The 24,682-nt window shown below is 54.0% G+C and overlaps 1 protein-coding gene and 3 non-coding genes across 4 annotated transcripts; all 4 read right to left on the bottom strand.

Moving 5' to 3' along the window:
- Positions 1-689: 689 nt before the first annotated feature.
- Positions 690-12,114, bottom strand: nop56 (NOP56 ribonucleoprotein homolog). Its single transcript, XM_072437732.1, has 12 exons — positions 11,872-12,114; positions 9,873-9,959; positions 9,297-9,411; positions 8,845-9,009; positions 8,385-8,583; positions 7,672-7,859; positions 6,402-6,553; positions 6,120-6,220; positions 5,408-5,556; positions 4,911-5,032; positions 4,139-4,255; positions 690-983 (listed from the first exon to the last, which is right to left on the bottom strand). The coding sequence occupies exons 1-12, from the start codon at positions 11,872-11,874 to the stop codon at positions 705-707; spliced, it is 1,677 nt and encodes a 558-aa protein (XP_072293833.1). The 5' UTR covers positions 11,875-12,114; the 3' UTR covers positions 690-704.
- On the bottom strand, positions 4,335-4,401 carry LOC140352435 (small nucleolar RNA SNORD57). The gene has a single exon (XR_011925440.1). It is a non-coding gene; the product is annotated as a small nucleolar RNA SNORD57 (small nucleolar RNA).
- Positions 7,434-7,550, bottom strand: LOC140352436 (small nucleolar RNA SNORA26). Its single transcript, XR_011925441.1, has one exon. It is a non-coding gene; the product is annotated as a small nucleolar RNA SNORA26 (small nucleolar RNA).
- Positions 10,356-10,427, bottom strand: LOC140352437 (small nucleolar RNA snoR14). Its single transcript, XR_011925442.1, has one exon. It is a non-coding gene; the product is annotated as a small nucleolar RNA snoR14 (small nucleolar RNA).
- Positions 12,115-24,682: the final 12,568 nt, after the last annotated feature.

The raw sequence follows: 24,682 nt of genomic DNA, 5'->3' as shown, positions 1-24,682 counted from the left end.
TAACCACGCGCAATACTCATGTAACCACGCGCAATACCTGTAAATAAGAGTGTTTTGTTTATTCGGTTTACTTACCTGCTAATAGTATTACCTAGTCTTGTGCTAGTGATTTATACTTTATTCTATTATTTATCTTTTTATTATCTATATTTCCCCCCCTCCATTCCCCTATGATAGTTTTGTTCATAAGAGTTCAATAAAGAGTGTTGCCTCCTGCACATGTCCTTGTGGGACATTAAAGAATCACCTCAGACTTCTGTGTCGGGGTTTGAAGCAAAACGTTTCACTTGTGACGTCGTGTGGAGTTTGAGTCGGACGACGGTGACGAGTGCGACTGATGCTTCAGATGCTTCAGAGGGAACGAGGAGCGGTCAGACAGGCACAAGTGTGTTTGGACGCCATGTCGCCCTGCGCTCGCTGACCACAGCAAACAGTTCCTTTAAAACCCGCACGATGACACGGTCACATATGGTGTTTAAAGCTGCCTTGAGCTGACTCACATTAGTTTCCTTGTACAGAGCGCCATCTACAGGCCTCACATTCAGAGGCTCGTCCACATTGTTCCAGTGAGACTTTAGAAACGGGGAGGAGTTCATGATTTTATTGTATTTACAGTTGACATTTAGAAAAGGCACATAATCTTTCAGAGGCTTAAACTAAAAACATTTTACAGAAGGATAAAAAAAAAAAAATTAAATCAGTTTTTACTCCCCCTGCTTTTTCTTTTTTTTCTTTTTCTCTGAGGCGGGGCCCTCAGGGGCCTCTGCTTGTGCCATCTCCTTTTTCTTCTTCTTGGCTGGCGTTTGTGTCCTTTCCTCTTCCTCCTCTTCCTCGGGGGCCGGCTCAGACTTTCGCTTCTTTTTCTTTTTGCTTGGAGTTTCTTGGGCCCCGTTCTCATTAGGGGCCTCATCTGCCGGGGCCTCGTCTGCCGGGGCCTCAGACTCTGACGGTTTATTTTTCTTCACCGCCGTCTCCCCATTCTCCTGAAAGAGAAACTGCATCAACATCTGCTCTTCAGTGAGAAGAGACCACCCCCCCTCATGAGACACTAGTGTGAGACCACCCCCCCTCATTAGACACTAGTGTGAGACCACCCCCCCTCATTAGACACTAGTGTGAGACCACCCCCCCCCTCATGAGACACTAGTGTGAGACCACCCCCCCTCATGAGACACTAGTGTGAGACCACCCCCCCCTCATGAGACACTAGTGTGAGACCACCCCCCCTCATTAGACACTAGTGTGAGACCACCCCCCCCTCATTAGACACTAGTGTGAGACCACCCCCCCCCTCATGAGACACTAGTGTGAGACCACCCCCCCTCATGAGACACTAGTGTGAGACCACCCCCCCCTCATGAGACACTAGTGTGAGACCACCCCCCCTCATGAGACACTAGTGTGAGACCACCCCCCCCTCATGAGACACTAGTGTGAGACCACCCCCCCTCATTAGACACTAGTGTGAGACCACCCCCCCTCATTAGACACTAGTGTGAGACCACCCCCCCTCATTAGACACTAGTGTGAGACCACCCCCCCCTCATTAGACACTAGTGTGAGACCACCCCCCCCTCATGAGACACTAGTGTGAGACCACCCCCCCTCATGAGACACTAGTGTGAGACCACCCCCCCTCATTAGACACTAGTGTGAGACCACCCCCCCTCATTAGACACTAGTGTGAGACCACCCCCCCTCATTAGACACTAGTGTGAGACCACCCCCCCTCATTAGACACTAGTGTGAGACCACCCCCCCTCATTAGACACTAGTGTGAGACCACCCCCCCTCATTAGACACTAGTGTGAGACCACCCCCCCTCATTAGACACTAGTGTGAGACCACCCCCCCTCATTAGACACTAGTGAGAGACCACCCCCCCTCATTAGACACTAGTGTGAGACCACCCCCCCTCATTAGACACTAGTGTGAGACCACCCCCCCTCATTAGACACTAGTGTGAGACCACCCCCCCTCATTAGACACTAGTGTGAGACCACCCCCCTCATTAGACACTAGTGTGAGACCACCCCCCTCATTAGACACTAGTGTGAGACCACCCCCCTCATTAGACACTAGTGTGAGACCACCCCCCCTCATGAGACACTAGTGTGAGACCACCCCCCCTCATGAGACACTAGTGTGAGACCACCCCCCCTCATGAGACACTAGTGTGAGACCACCCCCCTCATGAGACACTAGTGTGAGACCACCCCCCCTCACGAGACACTAGTGTGAGACACCCCCCCTCATGAGACACTAGTGTGAGACACCCCCCCTCATGAGACACTAGTGTGAGACCACCCCCCTCATGAGACACTAGTGTGAGACCACCCCCCTCATGAGACACTAGTGTGAGACCACCCCCCCTCACGAGACACTAGTGTGAGACCACCCCCCCTCATGAGACACTAGTGTGAGACCACCCCCCCTCATGAGACACTAGTGTGAGACCACCCCCCTCATGAGACACTAGTGTGAGACCACCCCCCCTCATGAGACACTAGTGTGAGACCACCCCCCCTCACGAGACACTAGTGTGAGACACCCCCCTCATGAGACACTAGTGTGAGACACCCCCCCTCATGAGACACTAGTGTGAGACCACCCCCCTCATGAGACACTAGTGTGAGACCACCCCCCCTCATGAGACACTAGTGTGAGACACCCCCCTCATGAGACACTAGTGTGAGACACCCCCCCTCATGAGACACTAGTGTGAGACACCCCCCCTCATGAGACACTAGTGTGAGACCACCCCCCCTCATGAGACACTAGTGTGAGACCACCCCCCCTCATGAGACACTAGTGTGAGACCACCCCCCTCATGAGACACTAGTGTGAGACCACCCCCCTCATGAGACACTAGTGTGAGACCACCCCCCCCTCATGACACTAGTGTGAGACACCCCCCCTCATGACACTAGTTTGAGACCACCCCCCTCATGAGACACCCCCCCCTCATGACACTAGTGTGAGACCACCCCCCTCATGAGACACCCCCCCTCATGAGACACTAGTGTGAGACCACCCCCCCTCATTAGACACTAGTTTGAGACCACCCCCCCTCATTAGACACTAGTGAGAGACCACCCCCCCTCATTAGACACTAGTGTGAGACCACCCCCCCTCATTAGACACTAGTGTGAGACCACCCCCCCTCATGAGACACTAGTGTGAGACCACCCCCCCTCATGAGACACTCCACCCCCCCTCATGAGACACTAGTGTGAGACCACCCCCCCTCATGAGACACTCCACCCCCCCTCATGAGACACTAGTGTGAGACCACCCCCCTCATGAGACACCCCCCCCTCATGACACTAGTGTGAGACCACCCCCCCTCATGAGACACTAGTGTGAGACCACCCCCCTCATGAGACACCCCCCCCTCATGAGACACTAGTGTGAGACCACCCCCCCTCATGAGACACTAGTGTGAGACCACCCCCCCTCATGAGACACTAGTGTGAGACCACCCCCCCTCACGAGACACTAGTGTGAGACCACCCCCCCTCATGAGACACTAGTGTGAGACCACCCCCCCTCATGACACTAGTGTGAGACCACCCCCCCTCATGAGACACTAGTGTGAGACCACCCCCCCTCATGAGACACTAGTGTGAGACCACCCCCCCTCATGAGACACTAGTGTGAGACCACCCCCCCTCATGACACACTAGTGTGAGACCACCCCCCCTCATGAGACACTAGTGTGAGACCACCCCCCCTCACGAGACACTAGTGTGAGACCACCCCCCCTCATGAGACACTAGTGTGAGACCACCCCCCCTCATGACACTAGTGTGAGACCACCCCCCTCATGAGACACTAGTGTGAGACCACCCCCCCTCATGAGACACTAGTGTGAGACCCTCTTCAGTGACGTGGTCCACTTTTTGGACCAGACAATGGTTCGGGGTCAGTTTTCTGTAGCTCGTTTCTAGAAGAGACTGAAACATAAGAAACAGTCCGAGTCTGAACGAGCCCCGCCCCCTCACCTCAGCCCCCGCCCCTCACCTCAGCCCCCGCCCCTCACCTCAGGCCCCGCCCCTCACCTCAGGCCCCGCCCCCTCACCTCAGGCCCCGCCCCTCACCTCAGGCCCCGCCCCTCACCTCAGGCCCCGCCCCTCACCTCAGCCTCTCCGTTGGTCCCGTTCTCCTCGAGTTCCTTGAGCTTCTTCTCTTTCTTCTTTCGTTTCTTCTCCTTTTTCTCCAGTTTTCGTTTGATCTCTGCAGCCACACCTTCGGCCTGCAGGGGGAGAGATATTGGGGAGACATTCAGCGCTTTGGCACACAGTGATACTCTGACGAGCCAAAGTGAAGGTGCTGCGTCAGGCTCATTAAATCAGTTTGTGCCTCCACCAAGAGTCAGGAGAGAGAAGCTCATCATCCACAGCATCAAAGAACCGCCCCCAGGCCACACCCGGCCCCGCCCACAAGCGCGACAGTCCTTCCGCTTCTTTTCAGGCCGATGACAATTTTTAAGGCGGTATGGCTGATTTGTCGATTTAGAACGCAGGCAGAAGTGCTCATGCCACTCCCCCGTGTGGACTGATACAACACACGTGTGTTTGTTTATCAGCGCGACAGATCACATCACATCTCTCGTCTCCTGTAGATTTCTTTCATTTCTGAGTCAGCTCGAACTGTCTTTCTCAGTCTTCATTTTGCCCCGTACACTGAGGGAACTATATTATGATAGATCCATGCGCTTAGGCACGCGGAAACGAGCCTGGCGCGGCTGCAGGTGAGCGACAGGTGCGTTTTATGATCGACACGTGGCAGGACAAATGATTTATCCACGACACCAGGAAATATGATAAAAAATTTGCGGAAAAAAAATCATCCATTCCACCTCTCACACATTGTGACCGCGCCCCCGGGTCTAAACCCCGCCCCCTCACCTCAGACACCGCCTCCTTCATCACGTCAACGTTCTTTCTGGGCAGGTCTCCGGTCTCGTAGAAGGATAGTCTCTCCTCCACCTGCCCGCGGAGTTTGTCCCCGAAAACGCTGGTGGGAACCTCTGAAAAACACACATTTTAACTGTGAGAGAGAAAAACATGTCAAACGTGTCAAAGTTCAAGAAGAATCTGCTCAGAACAAAGCTTCAACACCAGCACAGGCTGAATACTGTTGACGAAAAATGAAGCATCACCGCAGACAGCCGCCCCCCCTACAGCCGCCCCCCCCTACAGCCGCCCCCCCCTACAGCCGCCCCCCCCCACAGCCGCCCCCTCCTACAGCCGCCCCCCCCCCTACAGCCGCCCCCCCCTACAGCCGCCCCCCCCCCACAGCCGCCCCCCCCCACAGCCGCCCCCTCCTACAGCCGCCCCCTCCTACAGCCGCCCCCTCCTACAGCCGCCCCTCCTACAGCCGCCCCTCCTACAGTCGTCCTTACCAGAGAAACAGTCAATCCTGGAGGCGATGGTGCACTTGTTGGCCAGATATCGGGAGATTCTTCCTTTGTTCTTGGCCGCAGCTCGACCGATGAACGTGGAGTGGAAGATCAGACCATATTTGGGCGTGTTTCCTTTAGTCTTCAGCGCTCTGAAGACAAACGCTTCAAGTCAGAACGAATGAAAACATTTAGGGCTAAAGGTCAATATCAAAGTTCCAAGTCAAAATGGTCATTCAGAAGGTCAATGATCAGCATCTGCTCAGGACGCTCCGCTACAAACCTATGGAACGAGAGACATTTGTGGACTTTGGTAACTTCTGTTTAGACTGTGTTAAAGGTCTAAAGAGTCCACTCTAAAACATGACAGGATCCTGAGGCAACTGGGCCCTAAACAGGAGAACGGGTCAGCGAGGTTCAAATGTGAGCGATATTCATCACATGTTTACATCATTTTGGATTATTTTTAGGCTTCTTCACCTACATTAGTCGTGAAATAGTAAAGGGTCACCGAGAATAACACTTACACCAACATGACTCACTCGTGTTTTACTCTAAACTCAGTGGCCGCTCAGACATTGAGGCGCTGTGACACTGGGGGCCCCCCCCGGTGCGGCCGCAGGGGTCCCGTCGCGCAGCCCCACCCTTTGCCATCACAGAAGCCACGCCCACTCCCTTACCCCCCCCCTCACCCACAGGGAGGGGCCCCGTGTACCTGAACAGAGCCTTTTCCGCTCCCAGGATCTGAACCGTGGAGGCCGGGTATTTGGCCAGGTTCGTGAGGCTGCCGGCGTGAGAGATGAGGCGTGCTCCGACCTGCAGGGGGCGAGAAAGGGCACAGGTCAGCAGAGGTCTGCACAGGTGAGGGAGGGGAAGGAGGGGCAGGACTATCAGCACCGGAAAGAGTCATCACAAATGTCAGAGGATTGACAGATTTGGTTTAACATCATCAGTCCAACACAGTGGATGTGTTTAAACTGGGTGCGAGGTCACTCACCACTTCCCCGATGAGCGCCGCCAGGTTGGGAGCGACTTGACCCATCTTGGACCTGAGATACTCCTGAAGCTCCAGTCTGTACGCCGCCAGAGACACGACACGGGTGGAGAAACGCTCGATGTTGATCAGATCGATGGGGGAGATGTCCATGCCTGAGACCAGATAAACCATGTCACGTGTTTCTAAAGACCAGATAAACCATGTCGTGTGTTTCTAAAGACCAGATAAACCATGTCCCGTGTGTGTTTCTAAAGACCAGATAAACCATGTCCCGTGTTTCTAAAGACCAGATAAACCATGTCCCGTGTGTTTCTAAAGACCAGATAAACCATGTCCCGTGTTTCTAAAGACCAGATAAACCATGTCCCGTGTTTCTAAAGACCAGATAAACCATGTCCCGTGTTTCTAAAGACCAGATAAACCATGTCCCGTGTTTCTAAAGACCAGATAAACCATGTCCCGTGTTTCTAAAGACCAGATAAACCATGTCACGTGTGTTTCTAAAGACCAGATAAACCATGTCCCGTGTGTTTCTAAAGACCAGATAAACCATGTCCCGTGTGTGTTTCTAAAGACCAGATAAACCATGTCCCGTGTGTTTCTAAAGACCAGATAAACCATGTCCCGTGTGTTTCTAAAGACCAGATAAACCATGTCCCGTGTGTTTCTAAAGACCAGATAAACCATGTCCCGTGTTTCTAAAGACCAGATAAACCATGTCCCGTGTGTTTCTAAAGACCAGATAAACCATGTCCCGTGTGTTTCTAAAGACCAGATAAACCATGTCACGTGTGTGTTTCTAAAGACCAGATAAACCATGTCACGTGTGTGTTTCTAAAGACCAGATAAACCATGTCCCGTGTGTTTCTAAAGACCAGATAAACCATGTCCCGTGTGTGTTTCTAAAGACCAGATAAACCATGTCCCGTGTGTTTCTAAAGACCAGATAAACCATGTCCCGTGTGTTTCTAAAGACCAGATAAACCATGTCCCGTGTGTGTTTCTAAAGACCAGATAAACCATGTCACGTGTGTTTGTTTCTCCCGACAGGATCCGAGGCGAGGACTTGAACCTTCACCTCAGGTTTATGAGAGATGTGCTCTGCCCCCCTGTGTTCCACACCGAGGACACGCCAGTCCAGGTGGGTAAAAAAGGGGCGCGGTTCATCAACAGCTTTGCACTCGTTTTACACTTCACTCTGAAGATGTGGCATTATGTGGTAAAATAATAGCATGATATGGGATCTTTAATAACGTCTGATTCCACTGACCCATGGACTGTCGTGAAGCGTCCAGAATGGCCTGGGCTTTGGCTCCGTCCATCGTCACCTCCTCCAGCGACTCCAGGCTCTCCTCCGAGAGCTCCTTCCTGTTCCCGATGAGCTGAGCCAAGCGGCAGTACGTGGAGTTATCAGGGACGACCTTTATGAGCTCCGGGAAGTGGTAACCGTACCATTCTCTAAAGGACAGAAGGAGAGAGATGACCAACATTCTCTAAAGGACAGAAGGAGAGAGATGACCAACATTCTCTAAAGGACAGAAGGAGAGAGATGACCAACATTCTCTAAAGGACAGAAGGAGAGAGATGACCAACATTCTCTAAAGGACAGAAGGAGAGAGATGACCAACATTCTCTAAAGGACAGAAGGAGAGAGATGACCAACATTCTCTAAAGGACAGAAGGAGAGAGATGACCAACATTCTCTAAAGGACAGAAGGAGAGAGATGACCAACATTCTCTAAAGGACAGAAGGAGAGAGATGACCAACATTCTCTAAAGGACAGAAGGAGAGAGATGACCAACATTCTCTAAAGGACAGAAGGAGAGAGATGACCAACATTCTCTAAAGGACAGAAGGAGAGAGATGACCAACATTCTCTAAAGGACAGAAGGAGAGAGATGACCAACATTCTGTAACTGCACTGACGAGCAGCCAGAGGGGCGCGGTCTCTTTAGGCTGCGGTACGCTTCTGGAGGACTCACCGGACCCTCATGGAGAAGGTGTTGATGTCCTTGTCGAGCTGGTCGAGCAGAGCGATGGACTGGATGATCATGTTGTCCGCTCGGTTCACGTTGAACTTGACCTTTGCCCTAGAGTAACTGTGACCCAAACCCAGCTGAGCTTTAGAGGCCGCGAGAGCCGTCAAGCCCTTGACCAGAGCGTGGAAGTGGAGCCGGACGCCTGAGGGGAGGAGACATGGGAGGGGGGCGGAGACATGGGAGGGGGGAGGAGACATGGGAGGGGGGCGGGGGGAGGAGACATGGGAGGGGGGAGGAGACAGAAATCAGATGGACATTTTAAAGTTCGGTCTCACATTGTTACAAGTTTGGGCTGTTCAGATTTTCAGTATGAACCCTCATGAGATTCAGGACACAAGAGTTCATCAGCACAGCCTCTGCTCCCGTTTGACCTCCGACCCCCCGGTTGGATCCGCCCCCTCACCTCGCAGTATCTCTGCCACGACTCCTCCGGTCTGAAGTGACATCCCACACTCCTCCTGCAGCGCCGCCCCGATCTTTGTGTCCGACACGCCCAAGACCGGCTTCTTTTTCCCCGAACGAGGAAGATTTGTCTCGAGGAACAGCTTCAGGTCGGCGTGGACCAAACCTGGAGACCAGCAGGGTTAGGTTAAAGGTCAAGAGCTCTTCGCCTCCCCCCCTCAGGCCGCATCCCCCCAACACCCACTCTGGCCGCCTCCCCCCCCCCTAACACCCTGCAGTTGTTCAGCACATAGGTTTGTCATCACAGTATTCAGGGGATTGACAGATTATGTTAAACATCACCACAACTGCTCTTCCTGATACGCGCGCACACACACACACACACACACACACACACACACACACACACACACACACAAACACACACACTTAGAGCTAAGAGAGCGTGTGAACCTTCTGAAATGGCGTTCATGTTCTCCAGCGCCGTCTGAGCGGATCTAAAGGGGAAGAACGCAGCCAGACTGACGATATTGTTGAATTTAGCCAGACTCAAGACACTTTCCTCCACCTGGGGGCGACAGAGAGCGCAGTCAAAACAAGCCCATGTCAGATGCCCTCCCGCTGCAGGGCATCCGGGTCACACCAGAGCCCGGACTCCCTGCAGGGCATCCGGGTCACACCAGAGCCCGGACTCACTGCAGGGCATCCGGGTCACACCAGAGCCCGGACTCACTGCAGGGCATCCGGGTCACACCAGAGCCCGGACTCACTGCAGGGCATCCGGGTCACACCAGAGCCCGGACTCCCTGCAGGGCATCCGGGTCACACCAGAGCCCGGACTCACTGCAGGGCATCCGGGTCACACCAGAGCCCGGACTCACTGCAGGGCATCCGGGTCACACCAGAGCCCGGACTCACTGCAGGGCATCCGGGTCACACCAGAGCCCGGACTCACTGCAGGGCATCCGGGTCACACCAGAGCCCGGACTCACTGCAGGGCATCCGGGTCACACCAGAGCCCGGACTCACCTGAGGCAGTAACATCCCGATCTCTTCCACCTCTTTGACGGCGAACAGGGCGTATCCCGACGCGTGCTCGAACAGCACGTGTAACACCTGAAACACAAGAGTATAAGTCCTGCGAAAGTACTACGTCTCCCACAATGCAACAGGGTTTATTGTAGTTCAAGGCCGGTATGGTACTGCGTTGCTCTCCATTACTGTGTTGTTCTAATGCTGTGTGTTTGGGCACCGCCTGCGTCCATATGAGGAGTGTTGTTTAATGTCAACGTTCTGTAAGTTAGAGCTTCACTGTTACAGTGAAGCGGCTGCGCTCGTGTTATGTACTAATATACTTTAGTTATACACAAGTCCAAAATTCAATCCTTTATCCTGTATATTAAATTGTAAATAGCGACTCGTGTATATATTGTGCAGGTTACGTACGTTCTGTGAAAGAGTTATGGTTTATTTGTAACTACTTGTGAACTCTGCCCCCCCAACACCCTGCAGTTGTTCAGAACATAGAAGTTTGTCATCACAGTATTTCAGGGGATTGACAGATTATGTTAAACATCACCACAACTGCTCTTCCTGATCCAACTCATCTGCTTAAAACTAGTTTATGCCATGGATCAGTATTAGCAAGAATGTAGCTAACTCATCCCAAAACAAACTAGACTGTGCAATCTACAAGTTTAAACCAGAGAGGCGACCTCAGATTCACACACGAGACCGTCTCACACACACGAGACCGTCTCACACACACGAGACCGTCTCACACACACACGAGACCGTCTCACACACACACGAGACCGTCTCACACACACACGAGACCGTCTCACACACACACGAGACCGTCTCACACACACACGAGACCGTCTCACACACACACACGAGACCGTCTCACACACACACACGAGACCGTCTCACACACACGAGACCGTCTCACACACACACGAGACCGTCTCACACACACACGAGACCGTCTCACACACACACGAGACCGTCTCACACACACACGAGACCGTCTCACACACACGAGACCGTCTCACACACACACGAGACCGTTTCACACACACACGAGACCGTCTCACACACACACGAGACCGTCTCACACACACACACGAGACCGTCTCACACACACGAGACCGTCTCACACACACGAGACCGTTTCACACACGAGACCGTCTCACACACGAGACTGTCTCTCACACACGAGACTGTTCGGTCAGTAGCAGACCGGACGCACGTGGTCTCGCACACTGAGAAACAAGAACTCTTCACTAACGTTAAAAGTTCACTTCAAGTTTTGGATAATCTGATTAAAGAATGTGGGTGGGGATAAGGGGTAGGTGGAAACAGGACTCATGAGTTTATCTGGACGTAAACTATTAAAGATCCAAGATATTAATGGTAAAATGAAGCACGTGTTTACGCAGCCGCACGTGGTTCACAAACGAGACTAAACGTGAACCGACACAAACCGGCTCCGTAACAGACCGGTCCAATGTGAAAGTGACAAAACTGGACTAAAAAAAAGGTTAAAAATGATTAAACACAGATTTCCCGGGTTCCTATGCGCGCCCACGTGTCAGGCGGGGCCCACGCGGGACTCGCGTTAGCAGTGAGCTAAAGCTAACCTGGAGAGTCCTCGTAAGAGAGGCTCTAGTTTAAAGTGCACCCCGTGTGTCTCACCGTGTGTCTCACTTGTGTCTCACTTGTGTCTCACTTGTGTCTCACGTGTGTCTCACGTGTGTCTCACGTGTGTCTCACGTGTGTCTCACTTGTGTCTCACGTGTGTGACACTTGTGTGAGATTTACACGAGTCTCACGAGGTGGAAATGTTAAGAGTTCAAACATTAGCATTATTAGCATCATCGGCAGCGCCAAACTGCGCATGTCTCGCGTTCTTTTACATTTAGGCAAACTAAAGCTTAAACCCGACAGTCCGCGACAGTGAAAGGCTCTAAACTCCGTCTTCACTCGTGGTGCGTTTTGTTCTCCGTGTTTGAGGCTCTTTTCTTACCATTTCTCCTGTTTTGAGCGCAGAGCCGCAGCGCCGCTCCGTCTGCGCAGAAAGTGACTGAGAAGAAGCAAAGTGACGCAATATAGAGCCGCAGCCCGAGTCCAAACACCGCGAGAACTGCTCCAAACACCGCGAGAACTGCTCCAAACACCGCGAGAACTGCTCCAAACACCGCGAGAACTGCTCCAAACACCGCGAGAACTGCTCCAAACACCGCGAGAACTGCTCCAAACACCGCGAGAACTGCTCCAAACACCGCGAGAACTGCTCCAAACACCGCGAGAACTGCTCCAAACACCGCGAGAACTGCTCCAAACACCGCGAGAACTGCTCCAAACACCGCGAGAACTGCTCCAATCACCGCGAGAACTGCTCCAATCACCGCGAGAACTGCTCCAATCACCGCGAGAACTGCTCCAAACACCGCGAGAACTGCTCCAATCACCGCGAGAACTGCTCCAATCACCGCGAGAACTGCTCCAAACACCGCGAGAACTGCTCCAATCACCGCGAGAACTGCTCCAATCACCGCGAGAACTGCTCCAATCACCGCGAGAACTGCTCCAAACACCGCGAGAGCTCACAGTGACACGTGCTGTTTACCCAAGCCCCCAGCAGCCAAGATGGCCGCCCATTCAAGTCAATGAGAGCTGCTCAGTGGCGCCAGTTAGCCTTTAGCCTTTAGCTCTTTAGCCTTTAGCTCTTTAGCCTTTAGCCTTTAGCTCTTAAGCCTTTAGCCTTTAGCCTTTAGCTCTTAAGCCTTTAGCCTTTAGCTCTTAAGCCTTTAGCCTTTAGCTCTTAAGCCTTTAGCCTTTAGCCTTTAGCCTTTAGCTCTTTAGCCTTTAGCCTTTAGCCTTTGGCTCTTTAGCCTTTAGCCTTTAGCTCTTAAGCCTTTAGCCTTTAGCTCTTTAGCCTTTAGCCTTTATTATATAGATATTATAATAGATCCATGCTTTAGCCTTTAGCTCTTTGGACACTGCAGCCCAGAAGTGACGTAGGTCTGCGTCCGGTTAGCGTACCATGTGATCGTACTGACCAATCAGAGAGAGTTACTAGAGCAGCGCACAGTGTGAGATAAAGCCAAATATTAAACAACTGGTTTTAAGAAAACTGAAGGATTTTGAACCGGAAAAAAGTAAATCTATTTATTGTCATGGCTCAATAGTTTAGAGTTATTATTCAGTGTTTTGTGGTTTATCGCAAACAAAATATAAAACCATAAAAAATGTCTAGTTAGGAAACATTTTCACTGTCAATGGAAATAATTCTGATTCTTATTAAGTACATGGAATGTTTGATCTAAAATTGATTTCTTAAATTACGGATTTTTAATCATATCATTCTACAACATGTCAAATGTATTCAGATGACATGTTTATTTACATGCAAAACATGCTAAAGTCATGATTAAGTCCATGTTTAGGTTTCTTGTCTGTGTCGTACAGATAAAACACTGATGGACACGAAACATAACATCCAATAGTTTATACCTGGCAAAACATTCCATTTCCACAGCATTTATTACATGATTTAGTTTTTCACTTCTGAGTCGTAGATCCGCGGCCCTCAGGGGCCCTCAGGGGCCCTCAGGGGCCCTCAGGTCCGTGGTGGTCATTAGTTCCATGATTTGTTCAGTTATTAAACTCATGGATCATAGTTTTACGCCTGCAGCTCATTGGTTGCATCTCGGCCCGTTCACTTCACCTCCTTGCGCTCTGATTGGTCCAGACGGTCACGAGCTGAAGCTACAGCTTCAACGTGTTTTAAAAACACCGAGGAGTCTTAGAAGTGGAAAAAGTCAATGACCCAAAAATAAGTCAGAATTGTTGCAATATCCGACTTTTGTGAAAGCTCTAGGTCCCTGTCAGCTGTAGTCCCTGTCAGCTGTAGTCCCTGTCAGCTGTAGGTACCTGTCAGCTGTAGGTCCCTGTCAGCTGTAGGTCCTATCAGATGTAGGTCCCTGTCAGCTGTAAGTCCCTGTCAGCTGTAGGTCCCTTTCAGCTGTAGTCCCTGTCAGCTGTAGTCCCTGTCTGCTGTAGGTCCTGTCAGCTGTAGGTCCCTGTCAGCTGTAGGTCCCTGTCAGCTGTAGGTCCCTGTCAGCTGTAGGTCCCTGTCAGCTGTAGTCCCTGTCAGCTGTAGGTCCCTGTCAGCTGTAATCCCTGTCAGCTGTAGTCCCTGTCAGCTGTAGTCCCTGTCAGCTGTAGTCCCTGTCAGCTGTAGTCCCTGTCAGCTGTAGGTCCCTATCAGCTGTAGGTCCCTGTCAGCTGTAGTCCCTGTCAGCTGTAGTCCCTGTCAGGTGTAGTCCCTGTCAGCTGTAGTCCCTGTCAGGTGTAGGTCCCTGTCAGCTGTAGTCCCTGTCAGCTGTAGGTCCCTGTCTGCTGTAGGTCCCTGTCAGCTGTAGTCCCTGTCAGCTGTAGTCCCTGTCAGCTGTAGGTCCCTGTCAGCTGTAGTCCCTGTCAGCTGTAGTCCCTGTCAGCTGTAGGTCCCTGTCTGCTGTAGGTCCCTTTCAGCTGTAGTCCCTGTCAGCTGTAGTCCCTGTCTGCTGTAGGTCCTGTCAGCTGTAGGTCCCTGTCAGCTGTAGGTCCCTGTCAGCTGTAGGTCCCTGTCAGCTGTAGGTCCCTGTCAGCTGTAGGTCCCTGTCAGCTGTAGTCCCTGTCAGCTGTAGTCCCTGTCAGCTGTAGTCCCTGTCAGCTGTAGGTCCCTGTCTGCTGTAGGTCCCTTTCAGCTGTAGTCCCTGTCAGCTGTAGTCCCTGTCTGCTGTAGGTCCTGTCAGCTGTAGGTCCCTGTCAGCTGTAGGTCCCTGTCAGCTGTAGGTCCCTGTCAGCTGTAGGTCCCTGTCAGCTGTAGTCCCTGTCAGCTGTAGGTCCCTGTCAGCTGTAATCCCTGTCAGCTGTAGTCCCTGTCAGCTGTAGTCCCTGTCAGCTGTAGTCCCTGTCAGCTGTAGGTCCCTATCAGCTGTAGGTCCCTGTCAGCTGTAGTCCCTGTCAGCTGTAGTCCCTGTCAGCTGTAGTCCCTGTCAGCTGTAGTCCCTGTCAGGTGTAGGTCCCTGTCAGCTGTAGTCCCTGTCAGCTGTAGGTCCCTGTCTGCTGTAGGTCCCTGTCAGCTGTAGTCCCTGTCAGCTGTAGTCCCTGTCAGCTGTAGTCCCTGTCAGCTGTAGGTCCCTGTCAGCTGTAGTCCCTGTCAGCTGTAGTCCCTGTCAGCTGTAGGTCCCTGTCAGCTGTAGGTCCCTGTCAGCTGTAGTCCCTGTCAGCTGTAGTCCCTGTCAGCTGTAGGTCCCTGTCTGCTGTAGGTCCCTGTCAGCTGTAGGTCCCTGTCAGCTGTAGTCCCTGTCAGCTGTAGGTCCCTGTCAGCTGTAGGTCCCTGTCAGCTGTAGTCCCTGTCAGCTGTAGTCCCTGTCTGCTGTAGGTCCTGTCAGCTGTAGGTCCCTGTCAGCTGTAGGTCCCTGTCAGCTGTAGTCCCTGTCAGCTGTAGGTCCCTGTCAGCTGTAGTCCCTGTCTGCTGTAGGTCCTGTCAGCTGTAGGTCCCTGTCAGCTGTAGGTCCCTGTCAGCTGTAGTCCCTGTCAGCTGTAGGTCCCTGTCAGCTGTAATCCCTGTCAGCTGTAGTCCCTGTCAGCTGTAGGTCCCTGTCAGCTGTAGGTCCCTGTCAGCTGTAGTCCCTGTCAGCTGTAGGTCCCTGTCAGCTGTAGTCCCTGTCAGCTGTAGGTCCTGTCAGCTGTAGGTCCCTGTCAGCTGTAGTCCCTGTCAGCTGTAGGTCCCTGTCAGCTGTAATACCTGTCAGCTGTAGTCCCTGTCAGCTGTAGGTCCCTGTCAGCTGTAGTCCCTGTCAGCTGTAGTCCCTGTCAGCTGTAGTCCCTGTCAGCTGTAGGTCCTGTCAGCTGTAGGTCCCTGTCAGCTGTAGTCCCTGTCAGGTATGGTCCCTGTCTGCTGTAGGTCCCTGTCAGCTGTAGGTCCCTGTCAGCTGTAGGTCCCTGTCAGCTGTAGTCCCTGTCAGCTGTAGTCCCTGTCAGCTGTAGGTCCCTGTCTGCTGTAGGTCCCTGTCAGCTGTAGGTCCCTGTCAGCTGTAGGTCCCTGTCAGCTGTAGTCCCTGTCAGGTGTAGGTCCCTGTCTGCTGTAGGTCCTGTCAGCTGTAGGTCCCTGTCAGCTGTAGGTCCCTGTCAGCTGTAGTCCCTGTCAGCTGTAGGTCCCTGTCAGCTGTAGTCCCTGTCTGCTGTAGGTCCTGTCAGCTGTAGGTCCTGTCAGCTGTAGGTCCCTGTCAGCTGTAGGTCCCTGTCAGCTGTAGTCCCTGTCAGCTGTAGGTCCCTGTCAGCTGTAATCCCTGTCAGCTGTAGGTCCCTGTCTGCTGTAGGTCCCTGTCAGCTGTAGGTCCCTGTCAGCTGTAGTCCCTGTCAGCTGTAGGTCCCTGTCAGCTGTAGGTCCCTGTCAGCTGTAGTCCCTGTCAGCTGTAGTCCCTGTCTGCTGTAGGTCCTGTCAGCTGTAGGTCCCTGTCAGCTGTAGGTCCCTGTCAGCTGTAGTCCCTGTCAGCTGTAGGTCCCTGTCAGCTGTAGTCCCTGTCTGCTGTAGGTCCTGTCAGCTGTAGGTCCTGTCAGCTGTAGGTCCCTGTCAGCTGTAGGTCCCTGTCAGCTGTAGTCCCTGTCAGCTGTAGGTCCCTGTCAGCTGTAATCCCTGTCAGCTGTAGTCCCTGTCAGCTGTAGGTCCCTGTCAGCTGTAGGTCCCTGTCAGCTGTAGTCCCTGTCAGCTGTAGGTCCCTGTCAGCTGTAGTCCCTGTCAGCTGTAGGTCCTGTCAGATGTAGGTCCCTGTCAGCTGTAGGTCCCTGTCAGCTGTAGTCCCTGTCAGCTGTAGGTCCCTGTCAGCTGTAATACCTGTCAGCTGTAGTCCCTGTCAGCTGTAGGTCCCTGTCAGCTGTAGGTCCCTGTCAGCTGTAGTCCCTGTCAGCTGTAGTCCCTGTCAGCTGTAGTCCCTGTCAGCTGTAGGTCCTGTCAGCTGTAGGTCCCTGTCAGCTGTAGTCCCTGTCAGGTATGGTCCCTGTCTGCTGTAGGTCCCTGTCAGCTGTAGGTCCCTGTCAGCTGTAGGTCCCTGTCAGCTGTAGTCCCTGTCAGCTGTAGGTCCCTGTCAGCTGTAGTCCCTGTCAGCTGTAGTCCCTGTCAGCTGTAGGTCCCTGTCTGCTGTAGGTCCCTGTCAGCTGTAGGTCCCTGTCAGCTGTAGGTCCCTGTCAGCTGTAGTCCCTGTCAGGTGTAGGTCCCTGTCTGCTGTAGGTCCCTGTCAGCTGTAGGTCCCTGTCAGCTGTAGGTCCCTGTCAGATGTAGTCCCTGTCAGCTGTAGTCCCTGTCAGCTGTAGTCCCTGTCTGCTGTAGGTCCTGTCAGCTGTAGGTCCCTGTCAGCTGTAGGTCCCTGTCAGCTGTAGTCCCTGTCAGCTGTAGGTCCCTGTCAGCTGTAGTCCCTGTCTGCTGTAGGTCCTGTCAGCTGTAGGTCCTGTCAGCTGTAGGTCCCTGTCAGCTGTAGGTCCCTGTCAGCTGTAGTCCCTGTCAGCTGTAGGTCCCTGTCAGCTGTAATCCCTGTCAGCTGTAGTCCCTGTCAGCTGTAGGTCCCTGTCAGCTGTAGGTCCCTGTCAGCTTTAGGTCCCTGTCAGCTGTAGGTCCCTGTCTGCTGTAGGTCCTGTCAGCTGTAGGTCCCTGTCAGCTGTAGTCCCTGTCAGCTGTAGGTCCCTGTCTGCTCTAGGTCCCTGTCAGCTGTAGTCCCTGTCAGCTGTAGGTCCTTGTCTGCTGTAGGTCCCTGTCAGCTGTAGGTCCCTGTCAGGTGTAGGTCCCTGTCAGCTGTAGTCCCTGTCAGCTATAGGTCCTGTCAGCTGTAGGTCCCTGTCAGCTCTAGGTACCTGTCAGCTGTAGGTCCTGTCAGCTGTAGGTCCCTGTCAGCTGTAGGTCCCTGTCAGCTGTAGGTCCCTGTCAGCTGTAGTCCCTGTCAGCTGTAGGTCCTGTCAGCTGTAGGTCCCTGTCAGCTGTAGGTCCCTGTCAGCTGTAGTCCCTGTCAGCTGTAGGTCCCTGTCAGCTGTAATACCTGTCAGCTGTAGTCCCTGTCAGCTGTAGGTCCCTGTCAGCTGTAGGTCCCTGTCAGCTGTAGTCCCTGTCAGCTGTAGTCCCTGTCAGCTGTAGTCCCTGTCAGCTGTAGGTCCTGTCAGCTGTAGGTCCCTGTCAGCTGTAGTCCCTGTCAGGTATGGTCCCTGTCTGCTGTAGGTCCCTGTCAGCTGTAGGTCCCTGTCAGCTGTAGGTCCCTGTCAGCTGTAGTCCCTGTCAGCTGTAGGTCCCTGTCAGCTGTAGTCCCTGTCAGCTGTAGTCCCTGTCAGCTGTAGGTCCCTGTCTGCTGTAGGTCCCTGTCAGCTGTAGGTCCCTGTCAGCTGTAGGTCCCTGTCAGCTGTAGTCCCTGTCAGGTGTAGGTCCCTGTCTGCTGTAGGTCCCTGTCAGCTGTAGGTCCCTGTCAGCTGTAGTCCCTGTCAGCTGTAGTCCCTGTCAGCTGTAGTCCCTGTCAGCTGTAGTCCCTGTCTGCTGTAGGTCCTGTCAGCTGTAGGTCCCTGTCAGCTGTAGGTCCCTGTCAGCTGTAGTCCCTGTCAGCTGTAGGTCCCTGTCAGCTGTAGTCCCTGTCTGCTGTAGGTCCTGTCAGCTGTAGGTCCCTGTCAGCTGTAGGTCCCTGTCAGCTGTAGTCCCTGTCAGCTGTAGGTCCCTGTCAGCTGTAATCCCTGTCAGCTGTAGTCCCTGTCAGCTGTAGGTCCCTGTCAGCTGTAGGTCCCTGTCAGCTTTAGGTCCCTGTCAGCTGTAGGTCCCTGTCTGCTGTAGGTCCTGTCAGCTGTAGGTCCCTGTCAGCTGTAGTCCCTGTCAGCTGTAGGTCCCTGTCTGCTCTAGGTCCCTGTCAGCTGTAGTCCCTGTCAGCTGTAGGTCCTTGTCTGCTGTAGGTCCCTGTCAGCTGTAGGTCCCTGTCAGGTGTAGGTCCCTGTCAGCTGTAGTCCCTGTCAGCTATAGGTCCTGTCAGCTGTAGGTCCCTGTCAGCTCTAGGTACCTGTCAGCTGTAGGTCCTGTCAGCTGTAGGTCCCTGTCAGCTGTAGGTCCCTGTCAGCTGTAGTCCCTGTCAGCTGTAGGTCCCTGTCAGCTGTAGTCCCTGTCAGCTGTAGGTCCCTGTCAGCTGTAGTCCCTGTCAGCTGTAGTCCCTGTCAGCTGTAGTCCCTGTCAGCTGTAGGTCCCTGTCAGCTGTAATCCCTGTCAGCTGTAGTCCCTGTCAGCTGTAGGTCCTGTCAGCTGTAGGTCCCTGTCAGCTGTAGGTCCCTGTCAGCTGTAGTCCCTGTCAGCTGTAGTCCCTGTCAGCTGTAGGTCCCTGTCAGCTGTAGTCCCTGTCAGCTGTAGTCCCTGTCAGCTGTAGTCCCTGTCAGCTGTAGTCTCTGTCAGCTGTAGGTCCCTGTCTGCTGTAGGTCCCTGTCAGCTGTAGGTCCCTGTCAGGGGTAGGTCCCTGTCAGCTGTAGTCCCTGTCAGCTGTAGGTCCTGTCAGCTGTAGGTCCCTGTCAGCTGTAGGTACCTGTCAGCTTTAGGTCCTGTCAGCTGTAGGTCCCTGTCAGCTGTAGTCCCTGTCAGCTGTAGTCCCTGTCAGCTATAGGTCCTGTCAGCTGTAGGTCCCTGTCAGCTCTAGGTACCTGTCAGCTGTAGGTCCTGTCAGCTGTAGGTCCCTGTCAGCTGTAGGTCCCTGTCAGCTGTAGTCCCTGTCAGCTGTAGGTCCCTGTCAGCTGTAGTCCCTGTCAGCTGTAGGTCCCTGTCAGCTGTAGTCCCTGTCAGCTGTAGTCCCTGTCAGCTGTAGTCCCTGTCAGCTGTAGGTCCCTGTCAGCTGTAATCCCTGTCAGCTGTAGTCCCTGTCAGCTGTAGGTCCTGTCAGCTGTAGGTCCCTGTCAGCTGTAGGTCCCTGTCAGCTGTAGTCCCTGTCAGCTGTAGTCCCTGTCAGCTGTAGGTCCCTGTCAGCTGTAGTCCCTGTCAGCTATAGGTCCTGTCAGCTGTAGGTCCCTGTCAGCTCTAGGTACCTGTCAGCTGTAGGTCCTGTCAGCTGTAGGTCCCTGTCAGCTGTAGGTCCCTGTCAGCTGTAGTCCCTGTCAGCTGTAGGTCCCTGTCAGCTGTAGGTCCCTGTCAGCTGTAGTCCCTGTCAGCTGTAGGTCCCTGTCAGCTGTAGTCCCTGTCAGCTGTAGTCCCTGTCAGCTGTAGTCCCTGTCAGCTGTAGGTCCCTGTCAGCTGTAATCCCTGTCAGCTGTAGTCCCTGTCAGCTGTAGGTCCTGTCAGCTGTAGGTCCCTGTCAGCTGTAGGTCCCTGTCAGCTGTAGTCCCTGTCAGCTGTAGTCCCTGTCAGCTGTAGGTCCCTGTCAGCTGTAGTCTCTGTCAGCTGTAGGTCCCTGTCTGCTGTAGGTCCCTGTCAGCTGTAGGTCCCTGTCAGGGGTAGGTCCCTGTCAGCTGTAGTCCCTGTCAGCTGTAGTCCCTGTCAGCTGTAGGTCCCTGTCAGCTGTAGGTCCCTGTCAGCTGTAGGTCCCTGTCAGCTGTAGGTCCCTGTCAGGGGTAGGTCCCTGTCAGCTGTAGTCCCTGTCAGCTGTAGGTCCTGTCAGCTGTAGGTCCCTGTCAGCTGTAGGTACCTGTCAGCTTTAGGTCCTGTCAGCTGTAGGTCCCTGTCAGCTGTAGTCCCTGTCAGCTGTAGTCCCTGTCAGCTATAGGTCCTGTCAGCTGTAGGTCCCTGTCAGCTCTAGGTACCTGTCAGCTGTAGGTCCTGTCAGCTGTAGGTCCCTGTCAGCTGTAGGTCCCTGTCAGCTGTAGTCCCTGTCAGCTGTAGGTCCCTGTCAGCTGTAGTCCCTGTCAGCTGTAGGTCCCTGTCAGCTGTAGTCCCTGTCAGCTGTAGTCCCTGTCAGCTGTAGTCCCTGTCAGCTGTAGGTCCCTGTCAGCTGTAATCCCTGTCAGCTGTAGTCCCTGTCAGCTGTAGGTCCTGTCAGCTGTAGGTCCCTGTCAGCTGTAGGTCCCTGTCAGCTGTAGTCCCTGTCAGCTGTAGTCCCTGTCAGCTGTAGGTCCCTGTCAGCTGTAGTCCCTGTCAGCTGTAGTCCCTGTCAGCTGTAGTCCCTGTCAGCTGTAGTCTCTGTCAGCTGTAGGTCCCTGTCTGCTGTAGGTCCCTGTCAGCTGTAGGTCCCTGTCAGGGGTAGGTCCCTGTCAGCTGTAGTCCCTGTCAGCTGTAGGTCCTGTCAGCTGTAGGTCCCTGTCAGCTGTAGGTACCTGTCAGCTTTAGGTCCTGTCAGCTGTAGGTCCCTGTCAGCTGTAGGTCCCTGTCAGCTGTAGTCCCTGTCAGCTGTAGGTCCCTGTCAGCTGTAATCCCTGTCAGCTGTAGTCCCTGTCAGCTGAAGGTCCCTGTCAGCTGTAGGTCCCTGTCAGCTGTAGGTCCCTGTCAGCTGTAGTCCCTGTCAGCTGTAGTCCCTGTCAGCTGTAGGTCCCTGTCAGCTGTAGTCCCTGTCAGCTGTAGTACCTGTCAGCTGTAGTCCCTGTCAGCTGTATGTTCCTGTCTGCTGTAGGTCCCTGTCAGCTCTAGGTCCCTGTCAGGTGTAGGTCCCTGTCAGCTGTAGTCCCTGTCAGCTGTAGGTCCTGTCAGCTGTAGGTCCCTGTCAGCTGTAGGTCCCTGTCAGCTGTAGTCCCTCTCAGCTGTAGGTCCCTGTCAGCTGTAATCCCTGTCAGCTGTAGTCCCTGTCAGCTGAAGGTCCCTTTCAGCTGTAGGTCCCTGTCAGCTGTAGTCCCTGTCAGCTGTAGTCCCTGTCAGCTGTAGGTCCCTGTCTGCTGTAGGTCCCTGTCAGCTGTAGGTCCCTGTCAGCTGTAGGTCCCTGTCAGCTGTAGTCCCTGTCAGCTGTAGGTCCCTGTCTGCTGTAGGTCCTGTCAGCTGTAGGTCCCTGTCAGCTGTAAATCCCTGTCAGCTGTAGTCCCTGTCAGCTGTGGGTCCCTGTCAGCTGTAGTCCCTGTCAGCTGTAGGTCCCTGTCAGCTGTAGTCCCTGTCAGCTGTAGTCCCTGTCTGCTGTAGGTCCCTGTCAGCTGTAGGTCTCTGTCAGCTGTAGGTCCCTGTCAGCTGTAGGTCCCTGTCAGCTGTAGGTCTCTGTCAGCTGTAGGTCCCTGTCAGCTGTAGGTCCCTGTCTGCTGTAGGCCCCTGTCTGCTGTAGTCCCTGTCAGCTGTAGGTCCCTGTCAGCTGTAGTCCCTGTCAGCTGTAGTCCCTGTCTGCTGTAGGTCCCTGTCAGCTGTAGGTCTCTGTCAGCTGTAGGTCCCTGTCAGCTGTAGGTCCCTGTCAGCTGTAGGTCTCTGTCAGCTGTAGGTCTCTGTCAGCTGTAGGTCCCTGTCTGCTGTAGGCCCCTGTCTGCTGTAGGTCCCTGTCAGCTGTAGGTCCCTGTCAGCTGTAGTCCCTGTCAGCTGTAGGTCCCTGTCAGCTGTAGTCCCTGTCAGCTGTAGTCCCTGTCTGCTGTAGGTCCCTGTCAGCTGTAGGTCTCTGTCAGCTGTAGGTCCCTGTCAGCTGTAGGTCCCTGTCAGCTGTAGTCCCTGTCAGCTGTAGTCCCTGTCTGCTGTAGGTCCTGTCAGCTGTAGGTCCCTGTCAGCTGTAGGTCCCTGTCAACTGTAGTCCCTGTCAGCTGTGGGTCCCTGTCTGATGTAGGTCCCTGTCAGCTGTAGGTCCTGTCAGCTGTAGGTCCCTGTCAGCTGTAAATCCCTGTCAGCTGTAGTCCCTGTCAGCTGTGGGTCCCTGTCTGATGTAGGTCCCTGTCAGCTGTAGTCCCTGTCAGCTGTAGTCCCTGTCAGCTGTAGGTCCCTGTCTGCTGTAGGCCCCTGTCTGCTGTAGGTCCCTGTCAGCTGTAGTCCCTGTCAGCTGTAGGTCCCTGTCAGCTGTAATCCCTGTCAGCTGTAGGTCCCTGTCTGCTGTAGGTCCCTGTCAGCTGTAGGTCCCTGTCAGCTGTAGTCCCTGTCAGCTGTAGGTCCCTGTCAGCTGTAGGTCCCTGTCAGCTGTAGTCCCTGTCAGCTGTAGTCCCTGTCTGCTGTAGGTCCTGTCAGCTGTAGGTCCCTGTCAGCTGTAGGTCCCTGTCAGCTGTAGTCCCTGTCAGCTGTAGGTCCCTGTCAGCTGTAGTCCCTGTCTGCTGTAGGTCCTGTCAGCTGTAGGTCCTGTCAGCTGTAGGTCCCTGTCAGCTGTAGGTCCCTGTCAGCTGTAGTCCCTGTCAGCTGTAGGTCCCTGTCAGCTGTAATCCCTGTCAGCTGTAGTCCCTGTCAGCTGTAGGTCCCTGTCAGCTGTAGGTCCCTGTCAGCTGTAGTCCCTGTCAGCTGTAGGTCCCTGTCAGCTGTAGTCCCTGTCAGCTGTAGGTCCCTGTCAGCTGTAGTCCCTGTCAGCTGTAGGTCCTGTCAGATGTAGGTCCCTGTCAGCTGTAGGTCCCTGTCAGCTGTAGTCCCTGTCAGCTGTAGGTCCCTGTCAGCTGTAATACCTGTCAGCTGTAGTCCCTGTCAGCTGTAGGTCCCTGTCAGCTGTAGGTCCCTGTCAGCTGTAGTCCCTGTCAGCTGTAGTCCCTGTCAGCTGTAGTCCCTGTCAGCTGTAGGTCCTGTCAGCTGTAGGTCCCTGTCAGCTGTAGTCTCTGTCAGGTATGGTCCCTGTCTGCTGTAGGTCCCTGTCAGCTGTAGGTCCCTGTCAGCTGTAGGTCCCTGTCAGCTGTAGTCCCTGTCAGCTGTAGGTCCCTGTCAGCTGTAGTCCCTGTCAGCTGTAGTCCCTGTCAGCTGTAGGTCCCTGTCTGCTGTAGGTCCCTGTCAGCTGTAGGTCCCTGTCAGCTGTAGGTCCCTGTCAGCTGTAGTCCCTGTCAGGTGTAGGTCCCTGTCTGCTGTAGGTCCCTGTCAGCTGTAGGTCCCTGTCAGCTGTAGTCCCTGTCAGCTGTAGTCCCTGTCAGCTGTAGTCCCTGTCTGCTGTAGGTCCTGTCAGCTGTAGGTCCCTGTCAGCTGTAGGTCCCTGTCAGCTGTAGTCCCTGTCAGCTGTAGGTCCCTGTCAGCTGTAGTCCCTGTCTGCTGTAGGTCCTGTCAGCTGTAGGTCCTGTCAGCTGTAGGTCCCTGTCAGCTGTAGGTCCCTGTCAGCTGTAGTCCCTGTCAGCTGTAGGTCCCTGTCAGCTGTAATCCCTGTCAGCTGTAGTCCCTGTCAGCTGTAGGTCCCTGTCAGCTGTAGGTCCCTGTCAGCTTTAGGTCCCTGTCAGCTGTAGGTCCCTGTCTGCTGTAGGTCCTGTCAGCTGTATGTCCCTGTCAGCTGTAGTCCCTGTCAGCTGTAGGTCCCTGTCTGCTCTAGGTCCCTGTCAGCTGTAGTCCCTGTCAGCTGTAGGTCCTTGTCTGCTGTAGGTCCCTGTCAGCTGTAGGTCCCTGTCAGGTGTAGGTCCCTGTCAGCTGTAGTCCCTGTCAGCTATAGGTCCTGTCAGCTGTAGGTCCCTGTCAGCTGTAGGTCCTGTCAGCTGTAGGTCCCTGTCAGCTGTAGGTCCCTGTCAGCTGTAGTCCCTGTCAGCTGTAGGTCCCTGTCAGCTGTAATCCCTGTCAGCTGTAGTCCCTGTCAGCTGTAGGTCCCTGTCAGCTGTAGGTCCCTGTCAGCTGTAGTCCCTGTCAGCTGTAGGTCCCTGTCAGCTGTAGTCCCTGTCAGCTGTAGGTCCCTGTCAGCTGTAGTCCCTGTCAGCTGTAGGTCCTGTCAGATGTAGGTCCCTGTCAGCTGTAGGTCCCTGTCAGCTGTAGTCCCTGTCAGCTGTAGGTCCCTGTCAGCTGTAATACCTGTCAGCTGTAG

This window comes from Eucyclogobius newberryi, unplaced genomic scaffold (assembly GCF_026437365.1).
Source record: "Eucyclogobius newberryi isolate DKJ021-1_F unplaced genomic scaffold, fEucNew1.0.hap1 SCAF_85, whole genome shotgun sequence".
Classification (NCBI taxonomy): domain Eukaryota; kingdom Metazoa; phylum Chordata; class Actinopteri; order Gobiiformes; family Gobiidae; genus Eucyclogobius; species Eucyclogobius newberryi.
The sequence above is the reverse complement of the archived record's forward strand: the minus strand, read 5'-3'. Positions and strand labels throughout refer to the sequence as shown.